The sequence below is a fragment of the Carassius carassius genome, chromosome 25, assembly GCF_963082965.1.
Source record: "Carassius carassius chromosome 25, fCarCar2.1, whole genome shotgun sequence".
Lineage (NCBI taxonomy): Eukaryota > Metazoa > Chordata > Actinopteri > Cypriniformes > Cyprinidae > Carassius > Carassius carassius.
In genome coordinates, this window is record NC_081779.1 from 10,121,815 (window position 1) to 10,149,520 (window position 27,706).

Genomic DNA, 27,706 nt, shown 5'->3' on the forward strand with positions numbered 1-27,706 from the left:
AACATTTCTCTTTACAACGTCACAAAGAGGAGATTCCAGATCAGCCCGTTTGAGCTTCCATTTTCTCAAAGGCAGAGAAAGATAGCAAAATCTCCATTTACACCGATTAAAATTTTTAGAAACTTGGGGACCACATACTTGCTAGGGGAAGTCATATTAATGTTAAAAAACCTCAGAAAGTTACATTTTCATGTCATAGGACCTTTAAGAGAGCACTGGTATTTGAACTGATATTGAAATTTAACCAATATTTAGGGATGGGAGGGATGGAGGGAACAACCTTCCCGTTGACAAAGCAACACTTAAACGCGCACACACACACAGCAACTGTAAAACATTCAACAAATATTGACAAAGAACAGCCAAGGAATCACAAACAATGGTAGCTAGGAGCCAACTTGACTTTTAATTATTTTCTTTAAATCAGAGGAATTTGACAAGTGGAGGTGTGTGAGGGCGCACAAGCACGGTCGGAGGGGATGTTGCTTATCATGCTGAAATCAGACCACTTTTTACCCCGGAAACTATTCCAGCTCCCGGATTTCCACATCACATTCCCACTGAAACATGACTCACCACACAACACAGCCATGAAATGAAACTCAGGAAAAAAAAAAACTATAGCATCCATAAGACATGAAAAAAGTAACATAATAAAGACTTCATTGTTCATATTTCATAAGCAAGAAATGAAGCAGGCTCTTGAAAACAACCTTTTCTATAGCCATCATTAATCAGATCCAAAATAAACACTTTGACTTTTAATACAATACTTATGCAAGAAATAAAGCCCAATACAAGGAAGCCACATCACCAAACCAAGAAGCAGAAAGAAAAAAAGCAGGTGAGGTTTCAAATCAGTTAGCAGAGAATAAATTGCTTGCAAAAAACGAAATCATTTTCTCACTCATTTTTAAAGTCTAGCCATACATGATTATTTTTTTTATTATATATTTTTTTTTCTGTGAGGAAAGGGGCAGATGGAACATGACCTTATAGATTCTAACAAGGCAATATGCCTCTAATTTAAATACTTTTCTAATAAGAGGTAGATCAAAAACGGTGTAAGAGAAGGGTGGAAATAAAACAAAACGATCACTTGTGCCCCTCTGGTCAGCGCTCGGCGCCACACGCGTACCCAGTGCGGAAGTGTTCACGAGGGACTTGAGGTATCGCTGCGCGCGCTGGAGGTCTCGGGTAAGATGGAAGTATTCTCACCACCCAAACTTTCCTCACCTGAGGTAGACAATGGTCTTACTAGTGTGGAAGCATCGATGCACTCTTACCACAATCAAATCATATTTACATTCTGCATGAAAACAAAAAGGAATATTGGGTTCTCAGTTTCTTTACTAAACATTGTTTCTTTGCTTAAGTTCATATACATTTTTTTTGCTTTTTTCCACTTTGAAATGATAAACGAAAGATATAAATGAATCAATTCGCGACTCCCCATCTCTACGTTATTGCTCGTTAGCCTAGAGACACGCCCTCGACCTAACGTTAGCTATTAACGCAAAAGCATCAGAACAGTGTAACTCCCCGAGTCCCTGGCACGCATTGACTGACGTTAAACACTGAAAATCTTCGGCATGTAAAGCCCAGTTTGATGCAAAAACAAAAAGCCAAAAAACGCCCGTCCCAAGAACAAACGGAGCGCATTATTTGGAAAAGGAGGAAAAACGATAAGCACGGGAAAAGAAAAAAAAAAACAACCTCAATCAGGCTGGTCGTTATTTTAATTTGATAGACAACTAGTCGCACTGAGGATGAGTGGGTGTCAAAGAGGTTACAGCAGGACATCGTTTATCCCTGACCTCTATTGCTTGCATCCAACCCTAACTGAAGTGTAATGAAATGCGGGTGAAACGTCTGCTACCGCCGATAGTTATTAGCATTTTAGCACGGCATTGATGCGGTATGTACGGTTGGCGTTATTTCTCATTACCTTGACTGTGTTCAGAGGGTGGTGGCTCCTCAGCGACACTGAGGCGCTTTTCTTTTCTTTCTCCTATCTGTAGCTAACACAGAAGCTCAAACTCCACTTTATTAACCGCGCCACGCCACGCACGCAAGTTAGATACCGTTATTCATCGCGCACGCGGCAAACAGAGCAAGGCGGAGTTCGAGATTCATCCATTAACTACAGACTAAATTTTACATTTTCTTAAAAAAATAAAAATGTCCAAGAACTATTAGCTTTATAAAGTATACAAAATACCACAAAGCAAAATTTAAAAAAAATGAACAACATTTTTTCATATATCATTTTCTTTCTTTTTTTCCTCTCTGAGGTACTCTAGCCTGAGGTAGATCAGTAAAATGCATATTAACTTGGTTTCCTGGCCAACACCAACCAACACTTCCCTGTCATAAGTGGCAGTGTTGCTCCACCTTCTTTCATAATTTTATATATGTATATATATCTATTAATCTATAAAATGCATCAGAATTTATAAAAAGCCACTATGGATCCCGGGACAGCGTACTTCCATCAACAATCCTCTTTCCATCTCAAGCCAAAGACCTTAAACCCCACCCTGTGTCACCCATACACCATGCTGCATTTCCCAGTAAACTCATAATAAAAACAAAGTTTAACGTCTGTCAATTAAGGTCTGTGCAAGTACCATATTAAGGCAAGGACTGGGTGGCAGATTTTCTTATGATTTGATTGAAGGGAGGGGGGTGGGTGCAGGTGTACACAATATCCTGAAACTGTCAAAAGAAATGGGTGTAAAAGCGGGTGGGGTTGTAAGGACATTCCCTGACCCCTGAGATGGACACATCCCGTGTCATTTCAGTCCCCGAGAAGACGCAGTGGCTCTATTTCCTCCGGGCGACTGGTGGACCTGTGGCCGTGGCCTTGGGCTGCTGTTGCCGCCTCACCTGAGAGATAATCTCCTGGATCTTCCTCTGGGCCAGCTGGGACACATGAAAGAAAACAAAAGGGGTTGAAATACTCAAATCAAACAGCAAAATAACATAATACCAAAGCACTTCAGCAATAAATGGACACAAGATTAAACATCTTTAAATGATTTTACACTGGACAAAGCTTTATGTAAGGCTCAGTGAAGGGGCGGCTAAATTACTTAACATTACACTAGGGGGAAAATAAATTGTATATATATATATATATGTATGTATGTATGTATGTATGTGTATATGTATGTATGTGTATATGTATGTATGTATGTATGTATATATATATATATATATATATATATATATATATATACACACATATATACACATATATACACATATATACACATATATATACATATATACACATATATACAAACATATATATATACATATATATATATACATATATATATATATATATATATATATATATATATATATATATATATATATATATATTATACACACACATATACATACAAAAATATCTAAATTATAATTTAAATACATTTAAAAAAAACATTTCATTAAATGCATTTATAATTCATTATTATTATTAAAGTCACTCCTTGTGAGCTCCACATCCTAAATTTGGCATGACAACACTTATAAACTGACGGATTACTTATTATTTGTCTTCGCCATCAAGCTGGGATCAGAGAAAGTGTTTTAACATCAGAAAAATTACACCTTTTAACCCCATTCTGCAGTTCTGGTATGTCTAGTAGCTCAATCACCTGGCTTGCATAGAAGTGGCCTGTGATTTTTACTACTACTTCGTCATTTTCATCAGGCGTCTGGTCCCGCGGGACAACCACCTCTGCACTGGTCAAGTTCTGTAGTTCATTCACCTAAACAGAAACACAGATCAGCTACAAACAGGCAATGTTGGGGTTAAATGCACCTATAAAGCAAACATGAGCACTGAAAATTTGTGTTAGATATGTAAAGTGGCCATTTACCGTTTTGCCTCCTTTGCCAATGACTCTGCCAGCGGCGAATGATGGCACTTTTATGTGAGCCTCTAATTTAACCTCCTCCTTCGGACCAAAGAAGTTTTCCTCTTTTAACTTCCCGAAGATACGTCCCTGAGCCTGAGAAAAATTAATGCATTAATATGCAAATCAAATGAGTGTACATTCATAAAATGGCTCAATTCATACAATGTGTAAAACATTTTTACCTTGAACTGTGCCTCTGGTGGTCCAGTAATAATGACCATTCTTTGCTTGGTGTCAATTTCATCAGCAGGTGCAATCTATCCAATATGACAGATCTTAAACTTTAATACTGCTACAGCATAGCAAAATTATAACGTTTAACAAACAGTATCAGAATGAGGGCCAATCACTCACTTTGATTGATGCACCAGCAAATCGGCTAAGCTGTTTAATGTGCTGGCCCTGCTTGCCGATAATAGCACCAACTGCCAGAGCAGGAATGAAGAGGTGCACGGTTTCCGACTCCATCTGTGGATGCAGACAGAAATACACTCATGTGTTATGAACACACATTTAACACTAAATAAATCAGCTTTTATCCAGACACATCCAGAGAACAGGCCACAAGACATCCTGGGAAAACATTCAGTCAACGAACTACTCAAATGAACAAGTCAACGATTTACTCAACATGAGGAATCAAGATTTAATCTTTTGATTTCACTTTGCTTGGAAAATATATTGACAGGTTCGGAATTCATCATCCCACACCCAAAACACCATTTATTCAAAGAAAGCTGCAAAAACGGCTCATTCTGACATGACAATGATGTAATGAACAGGTTAACTTAATACTATACCTAACAATACTTTCAATGAATTGTTTAAATATGAAAATTTAACAAATAATTATACAACTGATATTTGATACTTCTAATGAGAAACTTTAAAATGTCCGTTAATGCATTTAAAGCAGGACAATCTTAATAAAATGTTTTATAGTCAATGAAGACTATAGAGGAAAATAAAGGCAATTCTGCTTTCAATGAACATACATGGGTAAGTCTTGTGTTCAATTATACAACTTCTATATGGAGTCTGGTCATTTTTATTTTCAACATAAAACCAATGATTAGATGTTTGCTTTAGAACTACAGTCACTTCATATCATTTATGAATACATTTCATTTCATTCCACTTTCTGGAAATGTATGCATCCAGTATGGGTATAACATCAGATATAAAAAATAAAAATAACCATTTAAAATAAAATAAAACAAAATGCTGCTGTATGCAATATAGAAAGGCTTTTTATTTTTAAAAGACGATTTGAATTTTTTTTTTTTTCAAATTTACAATCGAATCAACCTTTTGGGGGGGGGGGGGGTTATTAATTTTTTTTTATAAATCTACAAATGTAGTTTAAGTAAATATTCAACTTGAGAACTATTCAGATAGGTCTCTAGAACAATTTGAAAAATAAATCACTAGTAAGTCAATATAGACAAACACACACATCTGTGCATTTCATCCTAGTTTATGGGTTAGTCTAACTCGGATTACTTCATGTCCATCCCATCTAACTGCAAACTTGACAACATTCATTCCTATCCATCAACACACACACACTTTAGATCTACATCCATACACGTTATGTGTTAAACATCACATCCAGAGCATTTCAGCATCTCTGTTAGTGGAGGCTGAGTGACACCCCCTGGGCAGCAACTTATCTGGGAACAGACGTTTGTCCCTTCAGCCAGTCCAGTAGCGAGCAGCCAAGCCATGCAGTGCATGGTGGGTAACAAACAAAAACTTACAGAAAAGGCTGTGCTGCTGCTGGAGGAGAGCGTAGAGGCCCAAAATGGCACCTCACCCCCAAACACGCTGCACTACGGGAGAAACACACACATTAACACTCACACTCCCACACACACAGTCTGTAGGTGCCCGGCTCACATTTTGCCGTTACATATATTAATACTCTCCCCACTCTCATAAGGTGTACACCAAACACGAACAACTCACATAAACAAAACAAAATTTTATCCAATTGTGTTACCCCAAATGATTGTGCCCCAGCTGGAGGACCTGATACCACAGAGGGTGACATCCCTCCACTCGCTGCACCGGGAAAAATCCCCAACGCGTTCAGATTGAGCCCTGGAATCAGGTTAGACTGTAGCTAGGGGAAAAAGAGGGCAGAGATGTTTTTCTGGAGATGAAGTTAGTGCTGTATACAATTTTGGACTAAAATGGAAAGTCACTGCAGGCTTACATGCATAGCAGCTACATCGTTCTCGTAGGACTCACGGATTTTCTTCATGATTTCTTCTTCTGCTTTTGCACAAGCCTCTAATGTGCCCTTAACGGTGATGGTGCGCTCTGGGTTATACAACGTCAGATCCTGCAGACTGGGATTGGTGAAATGGTAAAACAGTAGCTGTGTTACTAGTACAAATACATTCTAAAAGAAAACCAGTGTAGTTATTAACAAACTATTAAAATCATTGATGTTAGTAGAAAAAGGTTAAATAAAATACATTAGATACTGAAATACTAAAATTACTCAAATTAAGACAAATGTGTAAGAAAGAAAGAAAGAGACAAATACACGACAAAAAACTATAACCTGAATTAAGATTAGACTGAAAATTGAAAAAATTTGATAAACAGTATAAGACTAAAGTTAAAATAGAAGCTATTTCAAAATAGTATGATTGTTTCTAAATACTAAATCCAAACTCATTCCAATAAAATAAATAAATAAATATATATATATATATATATATATATATATATATATATATATATATATATATATATATATATATATATATATATATATATATTTATTTATTTATTTATTTATTTATTTTATTGGAATGAGTTTGGATATATATATATATATATATAGACACACACACACACAGTACAGACCAAAAGTTTGGACACAGTCATTCAAAGAGTTTTCTTCATTTTCATGACTATGAAAATTGTAGATTCACACTGAAGGCATCAAAACTATGAATTAACACATGTGGAATTATATACATAAAAGTGTGAAACAACTGAAAATATGTCATATTGTAGGTTCTTAAAAGTAGCCTCCTTTTGCTTTGATTACTGCTTTGCACACTCTTGGCATTCTCTTGATGAGCTTCAAGAGGTAGTCACCTGAAATGGTCTTCACTTCACAGGTGTGCCCTGTCAGGTTTAATAAGTGTGATTTCTTGCCTTATAAATGAGGTCGGGACCATCAGTTGTGTTGTGCAGAAGTCAGGTGGATACACAGCTGATAGTCCTACTGAATAGACTGTTAGAATTTGTATTATGGTAAGAAAAAAGCAGCTAAGTACAGGAAAACGAGTGCCCATCATTACTTTAAGAAATGAAGGTCAGTCAGTCCGAAAAATTGGGAAAACTTTGAAAGTGTCCCCAAGTGCAGTCACAAAAACCATCAAGCGCTACAAAGAAACTGGCTCACATGCGGACCGCCCCAGGAAAGGAAGACCAAGAGTCACCTCTGCTGCGGAGGATAAGTTTATCCGAGTCACCAGCCTCAGAAATCGCAGGTTAACAGCAGCTCAGATTAGAGACCAGGTCAATGGCACACGGAGTTCTAGCAGCAGACACATCTCTAGAACAACTGTTAAGAGGAGACTGTGAATCAGGCCTTCATGGTAGAATATCTGCTAGGAAACCACTGCTAAAGAAAGGCAACAAGCAGAAGAGACTTGTTTAGGCTAAAGAACACAAGGAATGGACATTAGACCAGTGGAAATCTGTGCTTTGGTCTGATGAGTCCAAATTTGAAATCTTTGGTTCCAACCAACGTGTCTTTGTGCGACGCAGAAAAGGTGAACGGATGGACTCTACATTCCTGGTTCCCACCGTGAAGCATGGAGGAGGAGGTGTGGGGGTGCTTTGCTGGTGACACTGTTGGGGATTTATTCAAAATTGAAGGCATACTGAACCAGCATGGCTACCACAGCATCTTGAAGCGGCATGCTATTCCATCCGGTTTGTGTTTAGTTGGACCATCATTTATTTTTCAACAGGACAATGACCCCAAACACCTCCAGGCTGTGTAAGGGCTATTTGACCAAGAAGGAGAGTGATGGGGTGCTGCGCCAGATGACCTGGCCTCCACAGTCACCGGACCTGAACCCAATCGAGATGGTTTATGGGTGAGCTGGACCGCAGACAGAAGGCAAAAGGGCCAACAAGTGCTAAGCATCTCTCGGGGAACTCCTTCAAGACTGTTGGAAGACCATTTCAGGTGACTACCTCTTGAAGCTCATCAAGAGAATGCCAAGAGTGTGCAAAGCAGTAATCAAAGCAAAAGGTGGCTACTTTGAAGAACCTAGAATGACATATTTTCAGTTGTTTCACACTTTTTTGTTATGTATATAATTCCACATGTTAATTCATAGTCTTGATGCCTTCAGTGTGAATCTACAATTTTCATATTCAAAGACTTTTCTTTATTTTCATGACTGAGAAGGTGTGTCCAAACTTTTGTTCTGTGTGTGTATATATATATATATATATATATATATATATATATATATATACACACACAAAATACAAGCCAATTCAAAGTATTTATATATACCATAATAGTATATAAAATAATAAAATAAAACATGTGGGAGCAAAACAAACACCAAATGAAATGCTTTGACATGGGTGGATTGTCAACCTTAGATGAATGTAGCAAAAGGGGCAACCAGTCACACGCAGGTGATAAGTGAGGAAGATGCACCTTATTCAGTAGTATATTTAAAATAAAAAATCCAAATTCCCTCACATTTGAATGTCAAACTACCACTTAAGTACTCATCATACAGCCTATTTTATATAGCAAAAGGCTGGATGGAAGTCAGACACTCCAACTGAACTCTGAAAACTGCATATCCAGTGGTTCACAAAGCATCACTCATGTATACACTCGTACAAATACACAAAAAATTTTTTATCTTGAGCAATGTTTTAAAACAAAGACCTCTGCAGAATAAATATGACATCTTGGAAAGTATACGATTCAACTGAATGTACCTGGTGCACGCCAAGAATCCAGCACACAATGAACAACAACAACGATGTCATGAAGTATAGAGAACACAATGATACAACTACTTACGGTGAGATTGTGATCTTTGTGTCAGTATCTTGTTCGATTTTCTTCAAGTTGCGTCCCTCTTTTCCAATCAGGCGGCCAACGAAGTTATTATGAGCCAGAATCTTCAGAGGGATTTCTTCAGTGCTGTTTATGTGAGAAAAGTGAAGGGTATATATTGTGCCTGAACGTGCAACATGGACTGTAAATGACTCTGTAACAGCGTAGTATGATTAACAAAGACAGACCAACAGAAACAGTATGACACTGTGTTTGTGTATCAACGCACATCTTGGTGTCAATTGCCTCTTTCTGCATGATCTCCATGATGTTTCGACAGGCAGAACTGCAGCCCTCTGGTGTGGAGTGAACAGTGATGGGCTTCTCAGCTGCCCCTGCATTCTCCTTACGATGGATATCAATCCTGTGCACATATAATCAACTTGTTAGGGCACTCAGATCAACCCTAGGTTGGTAGATGCCAATAGACAAAAAGGCATTTAGATTCCTTGAAATTCAGTTAACGCAAATGGTTTAAAAAAATACAACACATTTTCTTAGCTGCAATATAAAGGTTGGACGTTTCTGTGTAATTTTTTTTAGAAGTTTGGAAAGTGATTAATATTTTTATTGTGCCAATTAATACATTACTGGTGTTATTTTAAAAATCTCACAAATTCAACAGTGACTTCTGGGAGAAATCATTCAACATCGGAAGTGGATCATTGAGAATTAATACAAACTCGATCAGTGAAATTCTCTTTAAGAATAATAAGGACAACCTACCTACAGACTGAAACCTGACTTCAACAAGGTTGCCTGTCACTGCATGATTAACTTTCAACAAACCCAGCATTCTTTTTGTTAAACACTGACTTCACTTATTAGTTCCATTATTTTGTGGCTTCATTAAGTCCTATATTGCAAAAGATCTCGCAAGAGAGCATTCATCATGCAACAACAGACTCATTGCTGATACTTTACTTGTAGTGCCTTATGTGCTCCGTGTGAAATGTTGTAACATCTAAATATGGATGCCAAAATAAATATGCCATGCTTATGTGCACAGAGTGAAACAGGACTATTTACAAATATGTGCACTGAGTATTCTTACTTTGAATGAGTCTGCTTGGTTATGTTGCGGATGGTAGCACCTTCTTTGCCAATAATAGCTCCTACAAACTGGGTGGGCACCAACATGCGTAGAGGCACGTCTGACTGTAGTTTAGGTCTTGCGCCCAGACTGGGAGAGCCTTGGCGAGGCGGACCGCGTGAGTTAAAACCTCTCCTGCCACCCACGGCAGGGGCATCTGCTGCAGCCACTTCATCTGGGATATAGGAAACCTTTAGTGCGTAGTTCTCCATAAGGAAGCCATTTAATTTATCCAATGCTCTGGAAAAAAAGAGTAACAGAAGGATGGGAAACATTAACAAATACTAACATGAACAGATCTTTTCATTGAACTAATTTTTAATCATGCTTCTGAAAGTTACGTTTCAGTGAAAGGACAAAAGCCACACAAAGCTACTTTTATACATCTCAAACATCCTACTTGTTATTCTTGTGTGGGATATTATGCTCGGTTGAAAAATAAAATTAATGAAATACAATTTAGGAGCAATTAATTAAAAAAAACTTTTAAATCTGGTTTATTCCTTTATAGAGTTTGCCTCTTGCTGCTTTGGACCAAAATAAATAGCTGAAAATAAATAAAATTGGCCTCATTTATGAATTGGAACCAAAGAGGGGGAGTAAATGACATCTGAAAATTTTCTGTTTAACTATACCTTTAAACAGTTTGACTCTGGGCGATTTGAATCAAAATAAAAATGTACTATAAACCAATTGTTGAAAATAATTAAAATGGGCCTAATTTCTGAATAAATGTTTGCATTACAGAAAATAATCAGTTCCATCATTGCATAATCTGTCAATTCATTGCAACAGTTGTTTTTATGAACATGTTATGAATGAAACCCAAAATTTTGCAAACATTTAAAAGCAGAGGTCCCCAGAAACCAAGCATGAATTCTAAAAAAAAAAAAAAAAAAAAACACTAACTCTTCAATATAGTCTAGTTTTTACTTTGACAAAGGCCATGAAAATAATCTCTGCTTTCAGCTTCCTTGTCAAGCAGGACACATGTAAAACGTAAGTGAATCTGATGGATGGTGGTGGGGGGGGGGTGGGGGTGGGGTGTTAAGAGCCTGAGGGTTAGACGTGATGGAATGCCCGAGCCACTTGCGAATGGTAACAGGAACTCCCTATTGTGCACAAACAACTGAGTAAGATTCCTTTATCCAAGTCTTTCCGTTCATTTTACAGAGGCTTCTTTACCAACCCCTGTGACCGCTCTGCAGTTCTACCAATCAAACAGTAGGTGGCACTGAATGAGTTATTATAATTGCTGAATAAATCCAAATAGCAGTGCATATGGAACTGACAGTCTCACATTTCACTGCAAGAGGTGGAACAGAGACGCTCTGGAGGGGGTGGGGTGGTGACTGAGCCGGCTGAATCCGAGGCGGATGATACTCACTCTCTGGCTTGGTCCTTAGCGGCATATCGCACATTAACAACAGCGGTCTCCGTGTCAGTGTTGACTGAAGATGGAAGAGAAAGGAGGAAGACAGAGGGGGAGAGATTAACTAATCTTTTAATATATGGATTACTAAAGTGAAAATCTGCTGTAGAGCACACCTTACCTTGTTCACAGCTCTCCACTGTCCCGTACTGCACTAACAACGCGTCCAAAACCTGTAGGTGAAAAGACACTTTCAGACTGTGATTAAGACCAATGTTTTAAGAGACTACACATTGTGGTAAAGGTGGTAAAAAAAATAAAGGAAACCAGACACACCCATAATGCTGTGAAAAAGTTTGAATAGTTAAGTATTAAAGGGGACAGTTCACGCAAAAATAATTTATTCAATGTAATGTAATGTTTCAAATTGACTTGTGAATGAATCAGTGGATTTTTCAAAATGTTAGCTTTTGGGTTGCACAGAAAAAAACCATACAGGTTTGGAACAGATGAGAGTAAAAATAAAGTTTTTGGTCACTTCAAAGTTGTGATGAAACGCAAGTAGCGATATTTCATGGACCTCATTTATGAATAATCAATTCTATCCTTGCATAATGTTTCACAATTACATGCAACAGTTTATACAAGACTTATGAACATTTCCAGATTGAGGCGCAATGATTTAAAAGCAGTTCACAAACAACATAGAAACAAAGTGTTACTTCCAAAAACATTTTTTTCTTCAGTATTGTATAATTTTTGGGCAATAGCCAGGGGTTTGAGATGAAGGACAAATTTACTTTGATGCAAATCAGAGTGTAGTGGCTTATCGAAAAACTAATTGTCGATTGGATTGAGGTATTGGTGTTGCACTCAATATAGGGGTGTGCGATAGGACTATTTTTGATCGTGGACGATAAAAATGTCTCCATGATCTGCTTTTGAGGAAATATCGTAGTATCGTTCGGTCAGCTGCAGTTCTGGCACCTCCGTCATATACTGTACAACGCCACAGGCATTCACAGCAGTGTTAACTCGGTGGTAGAGTTACTCTCATTTACATGTGCTTTTAAAATGTTTTATTCGTGCGCTGGTCTGACCTGAACCAAGTTATCTTTTGTGCTAATACTTTCAAAACACACAAGGTTTACATGTAGACTTAATTGGTTATGTCAAAAATTTAAGTAAACTGTTGAGAGAAAACCGTATACGTGTCTGTATATTAGATGTGTGCAGGTCTTAAAGGGACAGTAGGCCTAATTAACATGCAGCCTTCTGTCATTACTGTTAAGGGATAGATCACCCTTAGATTTAATTTCTGTCATTAGTCACTGTCACGTTATCCCAAACCTGTATTAAATTTCTTTCTTGTGCTGAACAAAAAAGATATTTTGAAGAATGTGGGTAACCAAACAGTTGCCGGTCCACATTGAATTTGATAGTAGCAAAAAATACTATGGAAGTCACTGTGGACAAGCAACTGTTTGGATTTCCATGTTCCTCAAAATAGCATTTATGTTCAGAAGGTGGTTTAAAACCACTTCTGAGTGAGTAAATGGTGGCATAAATATTAAACACTATGACAAAATTGACAGACAGCTAAACAATTTTTATTTTTGGGTGAACTATTTAATGTTAATAAAACAACAAAACAAAAATCACTCACTGCTCTTGACTGAAGAAATGTAATAGTTGTTTTAGGAATCAATTTATATAGTGTTTTATTTTTCAGATTTGTTCATTAAACTTACTGAATACTATACACCTATTGTACCTGAAAACACAGCACTATTTGTTTTATTTGTATATTATGTGTAGTTGTAATGTATCTGTCATTCTTTTATCTTTGTTATTAAAAAATAAGAACAAAGATTTTTATCTTTGGCCTAAATATCTGCCACTTTTTTTTTTTTTTTTTACCTTGAAAGGCTTTGTCTTTATAATAGGGAAATTAGTTTGGCTGTAAAGCTCAGACAACTTTCAAAATAGTAAAACCAACATGACAAAGAATTGTGATAAAATCGAGAATCGTGATGACATTTTTTCAATATCACCCACCCCTAACTCAATACGAATGTAGGTGAATGCGATCTTGCAGGTCGTTTAAAGCAGACTAAGAGACTAGAGAAGACCTATATGCAGACCAATTATTCACAATAACGCATTTAGCAAATAGATATGGTGAATTTTCATTTCATGCCAACTTTAAACGGTTTGCTCTTGCTGATTTGGATCTTGACAAAAAAAAAATGTAAACTCAAAAGCAAACTAAGCATTTGGAATCTCATACGCAAACAAAAAGAATTCAAGAAAGCACAGTTTTACACCTCATTCTCTGCAGTTCTTCGCTTCTGCCACTCCTGCTCTAGAGGAGGCGTGCAGGCGAACATTGAACATGGGCAAATAGGAAGCCTACAGGCTTAAACACACACCAGCCCCCTATACGTCACACATACTAATGCCCACAACCCCCCTAACCGCCACCACTTCCCTTCTCCATTCCAAGCCATCCTATTGGTTAGTGTGCATTACTATGGAATTCCCAGCAGCCATTGGGCATTTTCAGCCATTGGCTACATAACCAGTCAATCATTGAGTCCAGGCCAGTAAGACAAGGCTTCCTTCAATCGGGTGAAAGAGGAAGGGGGTGTTGGCTTTCAGACACCATGCAGTGAAGAGAAGGGGAATTGGGGTTGATCTACACATTCTGGGCATCTACACATGAAACATAGGGCAGCGGGTTAAAATCCAGCCCGACTTAACTCACCGGAGCCTGGTCACAAAGCAAAATGCACATCCCCATATCTACGTCATAATGAAAGTGAAAGTGACGTGACATTCAGCCAAGTATGGTGACCCATACTCAGAATTCGTGCTCTGCATTTAACCCATCCGAAGTGCACACACACAGAGCAGTGAACACACACACACACACACACACACACTGTGAACACACACCCGGAGCAGTGGGCAGCCATTTATGCTGCAGCACCCGGGGAGCAGTTGGGGGTTCGATGCCTTGCTCAAGGGCACCTAAGTCATGGTATTGAGGTAGTAATAGATAACACACACTTTAAGATCTCAACAGAAACAAGACAATAAAAAACACAAATACCTTCTATCTGAACACAACTGGAAGGTCAAACTCAAAGAAAAACAAAGGGAGAGATTAAATAACTAACTCTCGCTCAAGTAGGTACTTGACATTTTCGCAGCCTGACATCATGTGACTGCGGATTCATTTTGAGCTTAAATAAAAGGAAAATTGTGCTATAAATTTAGCCATGTTTGTTTGTAAATCCATGGGAAATGAAACCATTACACATACATCTTCCATCTAAGAACAAGTTCAACATCTACCTAAAGCCCTCGTGTCATTTAGCATATTTTTACAGTTTAAGTAATGTTTTACATTTTAACAATGTGCACCTAAAAATTGCAAAAAGGTATTGAATTGTAATAATTTGCCAAAATATTACAAGTTAATGTATTTTGTTCAAATAAATTGCAGCGTTGTGAGATACATAAAGAAAACCTGTCCTCAAACTTTAGAAACTGTAATATGCTAAAACAATGCTTTCCTCATGTCTAGCGTTTGCTTTTACAAATAGACTCCAGATTAAAATAAATTAAAAAGTGAGCCCTGGTGACCTTGAAAAAATATTTTTCACATACAAAAATGGAAGGTTAAATCACCACAGGTTCCCTCTGGAATTACCAATGGCTTTTTAGCATAACGGTTTCAGAAGACTTTAAAAGACTCAAATTTTGTTCTATAACAGTCATATGTTAGGGTTAGGAAAATAATTAAAACCCTAACCCAGTTTTTATTACAAATCTTGAAGTGCTACATAAGCTACTACATGGGGAATTAATGGCTGATTGCTTTGCCAAGAAAGGGATGGACTACAACAGTTCTCTTCCCAGTCTGCACCTGATGCAACCATGTTTTGCTGAATTTAACTGAAAACCCCGTTGTAACTATCTACTACATGCCTTCTGTCATCTGATTGATAGAATAATAATAAAAGGCCTTTTACTTAAGATTTCCTGCTATGGTACACATGGTACATGTTTTTGCTGGGAAATCTTCTACAGACTTTTATAAAGTAAACGTAAAAAGAAAAAATTGTATTGTTAGAAATTATTTCAAGATGAACATTTACAGGACTGAAGCAGTTTAGGTTTACTTGATAATCCATGTTAGAAAAAACTACAATTGTTCAAATCGAATTATACATCAGGCTTTTGAGGATCGTTTATTTGTACATCACTCAATCCTCACTGTATTGCACTGCATCATACGTTTGGCCTCCCACAAAAACTACAGAGCTTTGACCATAAAACTAAGCATTTAAATATTATCTTAAGACATTATTGGGAGATATAGCATGAAAACTGATATTTACATAAAATTAATACAAGCTGTTGACAAAATTAAAAATAAGACATCATATTGACTAGGAGCACTTCATTCATCATGATCAATACATTGATAAAAGACTTTAAATCGTCTCAACGCTTCATATATTGTAGCTTTGATTTACTGTGATGGCAAACATTCCCATTATACTGCTACTCATTTTACCTGTAACAAAATATGCAATAAATACTGCTGCAAACACAGGCAAAAAAAGCCCCCCCCCCCACCCCCAAGCCTGATTTTACACATAACTAGAGGGACTAGAACTAGGGGGTCTCTGCCCCTCGGCTCCCCCAGTAATTCAAACACTGGAAGAATCGGTCATGGATGTAAAAGCTGAGGAAACAATGCCAGAGCACAATGCGGTTTTGAATCTGAACTGATTCCTATGATCAGAGTACTTTTGTGGACATCTGTAAAGCTCTATTCACACACAGCACAACAGGAATAAAACGAGAAAGAGGGATGAGAAAAGAGCATGTCATTTCAAAGGGTCAGTGAGATCTTGTCTCGTGCTCACATGAAAAGCGACATGGCAAGTAGCGACGTACCGTGCATTACACGCAAAAGCTTCTAAAGAGTTTGATCTGATAAGTGAAGGACAATAACAATGGGTTAGTGGGTGTAAAGGGGAATTCTTTAACTGAACAGCATATGCTTTTTAGTTTGAATCTTTCTTGACATCCACTAAACAAGAAACGCCAGATATTGACCATCCATCTTAAATCTCAAAAATTTAAGAAGGATTTTTAAAGATCAGCACATTAAGTGATTTTTGTAACTATATAAATCACATAATGAGGCTTCTCAAAGCTCAGAGCTTACAAAATTAAGTCACACACCTCTAAAGCGAACACAGACAAATTGCTACCACCAAAAAAGACAGCTTAGAACATCTCTAATTGAATAAATAAGAAGGATAATTGCATGTTATTGGGAAGTATGCGCTCATTTGGTCCAAGATGTCAAATTCTAGGATATTACTCAGGTGGGTTGGTGGGTCAAATACCAACACTTCTGAGGTGTGGTGGTGAGCCAGCAAGTCACAGTACTGGTTTGAAATCACACCTCATACAAGCCCCTACACCTCAAGAGAACTGGGGGGAAAAAAAGAAAGAAAGAGACTTACTTCCCACTGCATATGAGGAGGGATATTCCTGATCTGCAGCTTGCAGCTCCTGCAAAACAAAAAAGAAAAAGTGTTCAACGTCCAGATTCTTAAAAGAGGCATTCACTTTTGAGGGGGAAAAAATTAAGCATTTGAGTCTGTCTGGAAGCACCCAGTAGAGGACGATTTGAGTAATATCTTTATAATACACTCTACTAGTTCAAATAAAACGAAAAACGATTAAAATTAGTATTCTGACAATTACCCTATGTTTTATGGAAAAAAGCCCAATTTCAATCCATTTCTTAGATAGTGTGTGACTTGTCACCAGAAGACCTTCCACTTCCCTCTTTGGTCTCTTTGAAAGTAAATGACTGAAAATTAAAGCTAGATGGTGTCTAATCACACAGCCTCTCTAATATTGCAAATGCCAAACAGAAAATGTCTTTGATCTTCAAAACATATTTGTCAATGACTAAAGCTACTTAATATCCTATATATGCCGTTTCAACATATCGACCAGCAAAAACCACTGTTCTGCAATTACATGCATTAGTTATTATACATCCAAAAAATTACATGATCATATAGTACATGTATTTGCAGATTAGGGAACCGGTTATGGGCAATATTAGCAAACTTAACCTTTATTTAAACAGGAAAGTCACATTGAGGTTAAAACCTCTTTTACAAGCGAGACCTGGTCAAAACAAGCAGTAATTCATCGAACAAGAGGGAAGCAAACTAGTGATTTTGTGTGCCATTAAACCACCAAAAAAAAAAAAATGTACTGGAGTTCATCAACTGGAGAAAATACAACCTGGGATTTGTTGCATTTGAAGACGAGGTACCCAACCAAAACCGGTCCACTAATACCACGTAACCACACACGCACATACGTCTTATTGAAATTAGGGTCTATAAACCAAAATAACTGATAGAGAGATGCTTATGGAACTTAGGGAGCAGGGATAGTACAGTAAAGGGTGAAAGTCCAACAGCTTATTTATAGTGTAAACATCTATAGTAAACCGGGTTCATTTCCAAACAAACTACAGTCACAGAAAGAGAAAAACCCAAATCAAACAGGTAGAAAAGGCCATTTCAAAGTCTTTTTTAACAGTGGTTTCCTTTAAAACTCATTCAATACAGTCCACTTCACATTGGAATCTCAGAAAGTCTCATCAAGCTTCATTAAAATCAGCTTTTCACAAAAAAAAAAAGCCTGAAAATTCCCAAAAGAAAGTCAAATCCACAAACTCTTACCAATGGGTTATGATAGTTACTGTCAAACACCTTGTTGACTCAAACGTTGATAAACGTTGATTCAAACATCCAAAAGAAAGTGATTTAAAGCAGGTATATAATAGACATGACCAACTCCAGATGTGTGTTAATTAACCTTCAGTTGTAGATGTTAAGATTGATTTTACATATCTAGCAGACAGATAAAACCTGAATATACACAAGTAATTATGTCTGAAACGTCTGGCATATTGCAATTTTCCTTGATTTCGCAAATGCTGACATGTAGAAAATTTGATAAACATAGGGTCAACTTAAAGGGGATTTTATATAATGGAAAGGCTCAGTTCAGAAATAATCATACTACAGGTGAGGGTTTTTTTTATTAGAAATTCTACACTGACGTCTACAAAACCAACAGGTAAGAGACAATTAGGGAGGGGCATTTTTCAAAAATATGGTTTTCGAATATTTGGGCTTATTCGTTTATTTAAAAATGGCATTTAACAAGACATTATTTTTCAATACATTGTCACCATTTCTGAACAAAAAAATATATAAATCAAGCTCAAGCAAAAGCAAATGAAAAAATAAAGCAGTACATACACTTAAATTGGTCGGTTTATCATGTTTATTATGTCTCACATCATTGAGGAAAACAATATCATCCACATGAAAGTTGGCTCCTCAGTCTAATAATAAAAGAGCGCCGACAGACGTTCCAAAGACACAAAGAAATGGTTGTGCTAAGCAAAGTTTCTTGCAGTGCTTTGGGTTTTCTGTTCTTAAACTACTCACCCTCAGGAAAATTAAAGGAAGCTTGTCTCAAAATCATCAGATAAGCCCTCTTCTCAGCTCAATCGGGGTACACCTGTGCTCACCTGCAGTCGTGAATGCTGTGCTGGACAGCGGTCTTTCTTCTCATTGTGGTGGTGATAATGATAACTCTGTTTCACCGATTAATTTGATCAAAAGTAACTGCAAACTTCGCAAGGCAGACAACAACATTCCGTGATCAAATAAATCAACTTGTTAACATGCTCCAGCGCACCACCCAGTGCATTTTGTTATAACTGAGTTTTAGTAGGCTTTCTTATGATTTATCATGGATTGCCTTCCATTTACTGCCAGCAAAGTAACACTTAGTAAAATCGGAAGTGTTTTTATTTTTAAAATAACTACAGATTGAATATTCGACTATTTGTGCACACCCCTAGAGACAACAACGAAATTAATTTATGAATCAACTTTAATTTGCCAATGAATGCAAAGTGTAAGTTCACTTTGAGGAAGACAACGTAATCACCTGCAACGGTCAGGAACGCAGACACAGCATTTAATGTTTACATCACTAGAGCCCCTTTCACACTGCCATTCCGGCAAATACACGGGTGGTCCAGCAATTGTTCCCGGGTCGCTAGATTTAGCACTTTCACACTGCCAGTGATTACCCGGGATATGTGCATGCTTTCACACACAATCAGTAAAGATCCCGTAACGACACGTGACATCAGGGCGTGACGTGTAATGTACGAGTCGAAAACGCTAGGCACGTTATACTTTCACTGAAGCAAGCAAATGATCTCAGCATCAGCGCGGAAAGTGAGGAACTAACTGATCTCTGCTTCATTACAGTTTGCACATATTTTTTTGTCGCGAACGTTGAGCTTTCTTCAAAACAGCCGGTAAAAGAGTCACGCGAAAACGCGCGTCATCACTTCGACACGGCATTAGATCTGGCTTTTGTTCACACAGCGCTCGTCACGGGTCGAACCCGGCAATGTTACTAGGTCCCCGACCCGTGTTCAATGCCGGAATCAATCCCGGGACGTGTTTGCTTTCACACAGAAGGCGACCCGGCAATGTTCCGGCAATATGCCGGGTCCGACGTGCAGTGTGAAAGGGGCTTAGGAGTACAAGCAACAAGCCAACTTGGCTACAATTCCGATGTAAACTACACAAATGAATCATTCAATGAGGGGAAAAAAACACACATGAATCAGCCATAGAAACAATGTTATTTTTACAGAGAATTTTCGAAAGGCCAAGAACTAAATGCATCAAGGGTTAGAAAAAGGACAATCTATATTTCTGCTTTTGATTCAATTAGAAATGACAACACAGTATTGTTAGCTTAATTCAGATTTACACAGAGCCTGTAAATATGCCATTCTGTGATATAAAATTAAATTTAGTGGTGATGTCGCTTTTATAGACCAGTACTTTAATTTTAACATGGGTTTCATTAGTATGTATGTTTTGGTGCAGCGATAGTGAAATATCTATAACTGCCTACTTGACTCCAAAGTTCATGCTCTGTATATTTGCGCATTTACACACTAACATTAAAAAGAACAGAATGTACAAAGGAAATGGGAACAAACACGCCTCTACCTGAACAAGTAAACACCAACTCACACACACACATTTACGTCTATCACACATGCACATAGATTGAGGCCTAAACAGCGAGCAATAATAGGGGACTTGTAGCACACAGGCATGAAAGAAACTCATCTACCATAACGGAAACAACGGACGTGGACTCGCATGCGTGCTTCAAGCAATTCGCATGCATTAACAGTTCTAAGGGCTTTATAACATCAATGGTTGATCTGTATTATTTATTTAGTGTATTGTACTCTGGTTACAAACTATTAAAAAAGTCAGCTTTTATCTCTCTAAAAGACAGTTAACCACCAAAAATAAATATATATATATATATATCTCTTGTAGCGTGCAAGCTGTTTTAATTATGACAGTGAGAAAACAGATGGATGATCTTGCTTTAACATAACGGTCAGCAGCAAATATATTGCTTGGATTTAAGCAATATTTAAGCTGAATTAACATTTTAACTTGGGCATAAAAAGGCAAAAAAATTATATTTCACCAATTTCCTCTGAAGTTTATGTAGATTGTACAGCAACAAATTTAAATAGCTAAGAAACACCACAAAGCCATCTAAATAAACAACTTGCTCTCTAATTGAGGACTAATTGTAGCAACTTATTTCTGAAGTATCTAACTGTCAAACAAAACAGTCATACTATGCTGCTTCTGGAAGATAGAGCATGCATGTGCATGCAAATAATATCTGAAGATAAAAAAAGGTTCCATCAACTTCCATGTACACTGCCACATTAACTACTGTAACAAATTGGCCCAATTAAAATAAAATGCAATTTTGCCTAGAAATGAAGAACAAGTTAAATACTGACATTAAAAAAAAAAAAAAAAAAAAAAAAAAACACTACAGTCTATCCTAGCTATGTATAACTATATCGAGTAAGACCTGGAGATGAAACTGAAGTTGTACATGCTGTAAGGGACATTTGCACTCATGAAGCGCGTAGATGTCAAGAGAACAATCACTTGGAGTCATCTTAGGAATTCTCAAAATGCATCACAACTTGCATTCAACATCTCAGTGTGATTCCTAGATGTTTCCCCAAGCGTTTTTGCGATGTCAAAAATCCAAGGCACCGCAATCCAAATTTGGTTCTGTAAACTAACCAGTGAGGCAAAAATACCAGAGGTAGTGCTTACAATAATTTTTAAACAGGGAACATCTCCTGTAGAAAAACAGCTTATATAATAAACAAATAATTTTGATCTTCAAATTATAGGTTGTGAGCGATACTATAGAATATGAGAAGCCGTCTAGGCTTCACTAAAAATCCACTGTGGCGAAAAGCTCTGACAGAATTAGATAACCTAAAACCGGCAATACACACATTCACCATTTAAACTTTAGTTTACTAAACCTTAGTTTAAACACACACACCTGTGTATCAAATTTAATAAAAAGGCACAGAGTTAATAAAACATTAGCACTCAGCTGAATGATCAGAGAGATGTGTGGGACCAGTGAAAAAAAAAAAGGCCGAGCTTATAGTTGCATACATGGGACAAGTGACTTGGGGGGAAAAACGAGAGAAAAAAAAAAAAAAAAAAAAAAAAAAAAAAAAAAAAAAAAAAAAAAAAAAAAAAAAAACACACCAACACCTACTTGAAAACCCCTAATGCCATTTGGTAAATCATACACACATACATATATATTAATCAACCAAGTAAATTAGTCGTATAACATTGCAGTTTTCACAAATGGATTAAAACTTCCCTTTTCTTTTGAAGAATTTGGTGGGATTGGTGCTTTTCCAGCCCTGGTCTGCATTACGGTGGGTATGCAATATGGAATGTTCTCCTACAGCAGATTAACCTATAGGAGCAAGGAGGGAGTGTGCTTTGTGTGTGTGTGTGTGGGGTCAGGACGGGGGGGGGGGGGGGGTGTTAGTGCCCCATTTCAGGGTAACAGAAACTCTCTACCCCGGGTGGTGGGGTCTGGTTACCATGGTAACAGGTTAGCCTAAAGACAAGAAAGGGAAAAAGGGTGGGGGGTTTGGTTGTGACACAACGGAAGTATATGGCATCTTCATTTACTTCCAAAACCCAACAGACATGCAACATAACGGTCTCTGTGTGCACGTGTGTATGAACATACATAGTACAATGGGGCGGTTGGGGAAGACTTCCCACCACAAACACTCATGGAGGAACCAGGAAACACAGCCGAACGTTATAATTCACAAGCCAGTGACTCCATCACGAGAACTCACAACTCGGTCTGAATCAAGACACTTTATTTGGTTTTAGAGTAAAAAGACAATGCAGATCATTCCCGCCATAGTTGATATTACGCACAAGTAAAAAAAAAAAAAAAAAAATCAAGTTACAAATTACATCTATAAGTAGGAATAAAAGAAAAATAGAAAATTACCTCCAAATGCATAATAAGTAATAATAAGTAAAAAAAAGCTATACATTATTTTACTTGAAAACCAAAAGGCCCTCTAAAAATTAGGGCAGGACTAATAATAACAGCATATACCAATAACAACAAATTAAGGAAAATTTTTTTTACACCGAATTAGGTTGAATGGGATTTCACACACTAAATAAAATTTAGCAATTTAAACCAAATTTAAATGAATGCAAAATACCTAGCTATATTGTTCTATTGTAGATTGCAATCAGAAATTGTTATGAGTGCCAAAATAAGAAAAATAATAAAAGTAATAAATATATTATATTTATAACAGAAGTTAACATTACTACATTACTAAATAAAGTGTTAAACAAAGACTGACTGTCCACACAAAGGTTCAAACTTTTTCCTCACACAGAGTTTCTGTTCTAGCTGAAGAACCTTTTCCCACACTCTCTTCTAGCCGTTGGGGCCCCACACGTGAGCATGCGCACACACACACACACACACACATACAGTGCAAGCTCGGAGTAAAAATGGTGAAAAATGAAAAATGGTGTATAAAACTAAACTTCTTAAGGCCAATGGGCTGTCCATGCAGACTCCGCTCAGTGTACACTCAGTGTTTTTAATGTTTTAATCTCAAATACACTACCAAGTTACAATTCTTCATTAAAAGTAAACATTAACATTTATGTTAACCTGCCTTAATGTATAAGTGAATATTTATATATAATATTATTGGACCGGTGTCCATGCAGCTAAGCAGCACACACACACTGACCAAACTAAAGCGTCCAGAAAAAGAAAAAAAAAGACTCCATAACACGCACACTTTACCCAATTTTTATGTTTTGTGTGTGTGTGTGTGTGCATGTGGGCAGGGCTTAAGCTGAGACTCATAGGATAGAATGCATGATCACTCCCATCATGCATTTCACTATACTTGGCTCTCATTGGCTCACAGTTCAAACCAACTCCACATATCCTACACAATCTCTGACCTGCTCCTATCAACATTTATGGCATATGTGCAGCACACACACAAAATAAGCATTATACACTTAACACTTAGTTAAATTATACGGTTTCTATAATTTAAACACTCAACTCAGCGCAATATGTTTTACGTTACACGTTTAACATGGTTTTGATACACAGTGAAATTTAAACGCCAAATAAACGGATCACATCACGTTAAAACATAAGCAGGGCCATCAAGAATTGCCTTAAAATTTAACTAAGCTCAACATACGTAAAACTCTTACAAAAAAAACAACAACAACAACAAAAAACGGCCTACTGTAATCCAAATGATCACAACCTCTACGTAATCTAACATTTATTTAAACTGAATATGCTAAATGCTTAAACTTGTCATCTTTAAACAGAACGTCCATTAACTTATACCTCGTACAATCTACGTGAAAACTACGTAATTCTTGACTGAGAAATCACTATTAAAATACACAGCCTATATAACCCGCTAGTTATTCATAAATTAAAAATACAAAACGCCAAGGAATTAACAAACAGCGTGTATGAACATAGGGCGGACATAAATTGAAAATAAGGCGAATATTCGTTATCTGAAGTCATTAGGTAAACTTAATTACAATAAAACTGCAACCCACTCGTACACAGTTAGTAAACAGTTCTTTGTGGCTTAAACCACGACTAGTCGTTATAGTTCATGTGAACCCACGAACCAGTTTTTGTGACAAGACCTCGACCCTAGCAGTCCACGCGCGCTGAGGAGTCCATCTCGTGCCTGACCAGCGCGAGGAGGCGAAGGAGGGGGCGGAAGCACTGAAAGGCATGTCTGAATAGTAGTTTCTTATTAAATGGACGCCACAGCAAGCATCGCTCCATAAATGCACATCCATGTGCAACGTGAGGTCGCGTTTATAACGTTCTCACTTTGCACGCCTCTGCTGCGTTTCTTGCTTCGTTTTTGAAGGCCTAAAGGCCCAGTAATGTGAACTCAACATATCCAGGGCCTCAGATGTAGACCTATTACAAAAATCCACATTCCGCATACTGACATGGTGGTTCAATCAGTAGCTTACACACCTTATAATAATAATAATAATAATAATAATACTAATTTGTCTAAACAGGCCTGTAGATATACATTTAAAGCAGGTATGTAAAACACACCGTCAAACCCATAATCTTGAATTTTGCTTGTAAATAACAGTTTGATGTATCGTATATGAAAGTAAAAAAAAAATAATAACAATAATCAAACGAGTAATTTGAAAGGTAAACGACGACAGGCCCGATTAAAAAAATAAAGGCTTGTCAGGAAGAAATATTTATAGATATTAATTCAAAAGAAAAACGTGGACTTTTTTCATGAAATTGTGAAATTTACCAGTGAATCTTACCTTTGTCGTTTAGGTACCGAGTGCTCCACTTCTAAGACTTTTCCGTGGAGTTCTACTTTGCCTGAAAAATATTAATAGTATTTTAATAACATTTTATTGCGAGCAAAATGTATAGTGTCAAAGGTTCACAATGTACGAAAGTGCAAAAAAAAAAAAAAAAAGATAGTTACGTTAGATATACAGAAACTACAATGACATATACGATTTCAAGAAAATTTAAGACATCCTAAAGCAAAATAATAAAAAAATAAATGAAATGCATACAAAATTCCCAGAGGTTAAACGTGGAAGGCAAATTTGCCCACACGCTTGAGAGAAGGCCTCACACCTACGAGCAGCGAGACGTTGACTTTTTTTTAATCACTAAATGTCCACTGACGGTCTATTTAGGGCAAATATTGTAGCCTTTACACAATTTACACTCATTCCAAACATAATGAACCCATAATATATAGACAAGGGAGTAGTCGAAAGGCCTACAAGGCTCCAATGCAACCCAACCACCTGGTGTTCTAGATACAGCTCGTGATTACAGCGAGAAGTGATACATTTTTACAATGACAAAGTTCGCAAAACCACCCGTTCAGTGTAACACTGGAGTTCACTTCCAGAAAGTGCTCCACGAGCTGCGTTTAAAACACTCACGAAACACCAAGACTATTTTAATTCAAATACACAGCATGTGCCACCTCTCGCCGCTTGGATACTGGAGTTGTTAAACACATTATTTCACATTTCACCCAACATATACAAAAGAAACGCTGCAACTTTGATAGACAGTTGCCGTTCAGTTTGATACTAAACCGTTCCGTTTGATACTAAAGCGAGACTTGGCGTTCTCGGCGAGTAAAACCCGTGGCTTAAAAAACTGAAAGTGAATGGTCTACACTTGCTCAGTGTATGAACACATCCCTCCTTTACATAGGCGTTTAACTGTTAAACGTGACCGTTGCATGTGCACTGTAATTCATCTGGAAGGTGGACGAAATCACATAGGCTACATACAAAAGTCTCACCTGAAAGAGTGTCAATGGCCCTCATCGCTACCTTTTCGTCGGGGCAATCCACAAACGCGTAGCCACTTTTTACAAGAAAGGGTGCACTGAAAGGTATCTTCCACTGCTCAAAGACACTTTCCAAGTCCAGCGCGCTCGCCTGCTCGCTCACGTTCCCGATGTAGAGCTTATTCATTTTGATGTATACGGAAAAGGGCGACCGTGTAGCAGAGGGACAGCCCTTTATCGCGTCGCTCGGATGGGCAGTGTTTGGAGAGAGAGAGAGAGCCGCACTGTCGCTCAGCAGAGGGTCTGGGAGTGTTCTCCCAATCACTCCAAGCTACAGAGATATTGATGGACGAGATCGGCGCAGTGGTTGCGCGCACTCGCGTTGGCTCTTGATTTAAACGTGCTGAATTATTTATTCCGTCACCTCCTCGAAGCAAGGGCATGGAAGAAAACAGAAAAAGTTTCTTTATTATTTGGCGATGCTACTAAATTGTCACACTCGTTTGTGTAAGCACCGCCTCTTAATAACATCGAGAGAACGGAGAAGATTAAAAAATAAATAAAAAAAACTAAGTTCTTCTGCTTTTTTTCAATGAGCCACGTGTTCAAACTACAAATCAGTCCTGCACGTGAGGTGTCCCGGTTGCTCAATTACGTGTCGGATTGGGGGAAATGGCACAGGGATGACTGGGGTGGGGACAGATGGAGAGAGCGCGATGGTGTGTGTGTGTGTGTGTGTGTGTGTGTGTGTGTGTGTGTGAGAGAGAAAGAGAGAGAGAGAGAGACAGATGGGGTACGTGCATTTGCAGGGATCCCGTCCAAAAAGTGCACTCTTTGTACCGTTCAATGATATTCCGTTCCGTGGACTTTTCTCTACTAATGCCGTTCTGCCTTCTTATTGGTTGTTGGTGGAGTTGTAAAGAGGCGTTGCACGCAGCGCTTGAAACCAGCGCTGAGGCTTTATCTGCGCTTGTGGTGGGCTGCCATATAGAGGATGGGGGGAGGGTCTGCCATTTATACAGCATCTGCATCATTTTTACTCTATATTCTAGGCTATACATTACATGACATAGCCTACGTGCCATAGAGGTATGGTAAACCTCTAAACAATTGAGGCCATATGCAATCAAGCAACGTTCCTCTCCTTTTCTTTCATTCAAAGAAGAAAAATCCTATACGTGCAACTATGTACTATTAATTATACAGCTACATGTGTAATGTATTTTTTGTTACTCTAACGCAAAATAAC

General features: G+C 37.7%; 1 protein-coding gene across 3 annotated transcripts; it reads right to left on the minus strand.

The window, feature by feature from the left end:
* Positions 1-387: 387 nt before the first annotated feature.
* LOC132104143 (insulin-like growth factor 2 mRNA-binding protein 3) lies at positions 388-27,147 on the minus strand. 3 transcript variants are annotated; one of them, XM_059509387.1, is made up of 16 exons: positions 26,470-27,147; positions 25,454-25,514; positions 17,072-17,120; positions 11,701-11,752; positions 11,535-11,598; positions 10,109-10,387; positions 9,284-9,418; positions 9,019-9,141; positions 6,151-6,286; positions 5,935-6,057; positions 5,693-5,764; positions 4,287-4,400; positions 4,115-4,189; positions 3,894-4,025; positions 3,669-3,782; positions 388-2,925 (listed from the first exon to the last, which is right to left on the minus strand). In XM_059509387.1, exons 1-16 carry the CDS (start codon positions 26,642-26,644, stop codon positions 2,827-2,829), a joined length of 1,803 nt encoding a protein of 600 aa, XP_059365370.1. In that variant the 5' UTR covers positions 26,645-27,147; the 3' UTR covers positions 388-2,826. The 3 variants fall into 3 exon arrangements, with proteins under 3 accessions (XP_059365370.1, XP_059365373.1, XP_059365371.1); XM_059509390.1 differs by lacking the exon at positions 26,470-27,147 and adding an exon at positions 25,718-25,784; XM_059509388.1 differs by lacking the exon at positions 5,693-5,764 and having other exon boundaries at positions 26,470-27,144.
* Positions 27,148-27,706: the final 559 nt, after the last annotated feature.

Coding starts and splice junctions, on each gene's coding strand:
- LOC132104143 (XM_059509387.1), bottom strand. CDS start 26,644: ATGAATAAGCTCTACATCGGGAACGTGAGCGAGCAGGCGAGCGCGCTG. Junction 9,419..10,108: donor ACCAAGCAGACTCATTCAAA/GTAAGAATACTC, acceptor ATATGTGCACAG/GATTGATATCCATCGTAAGG. Junction 5,765..5,934: donor CTGGGGCACAATCATTTGGG/GTAACACAATTG, acceptor TTTCTCCCGTAG/TGCAGCGTGTTTGGGGGTGA.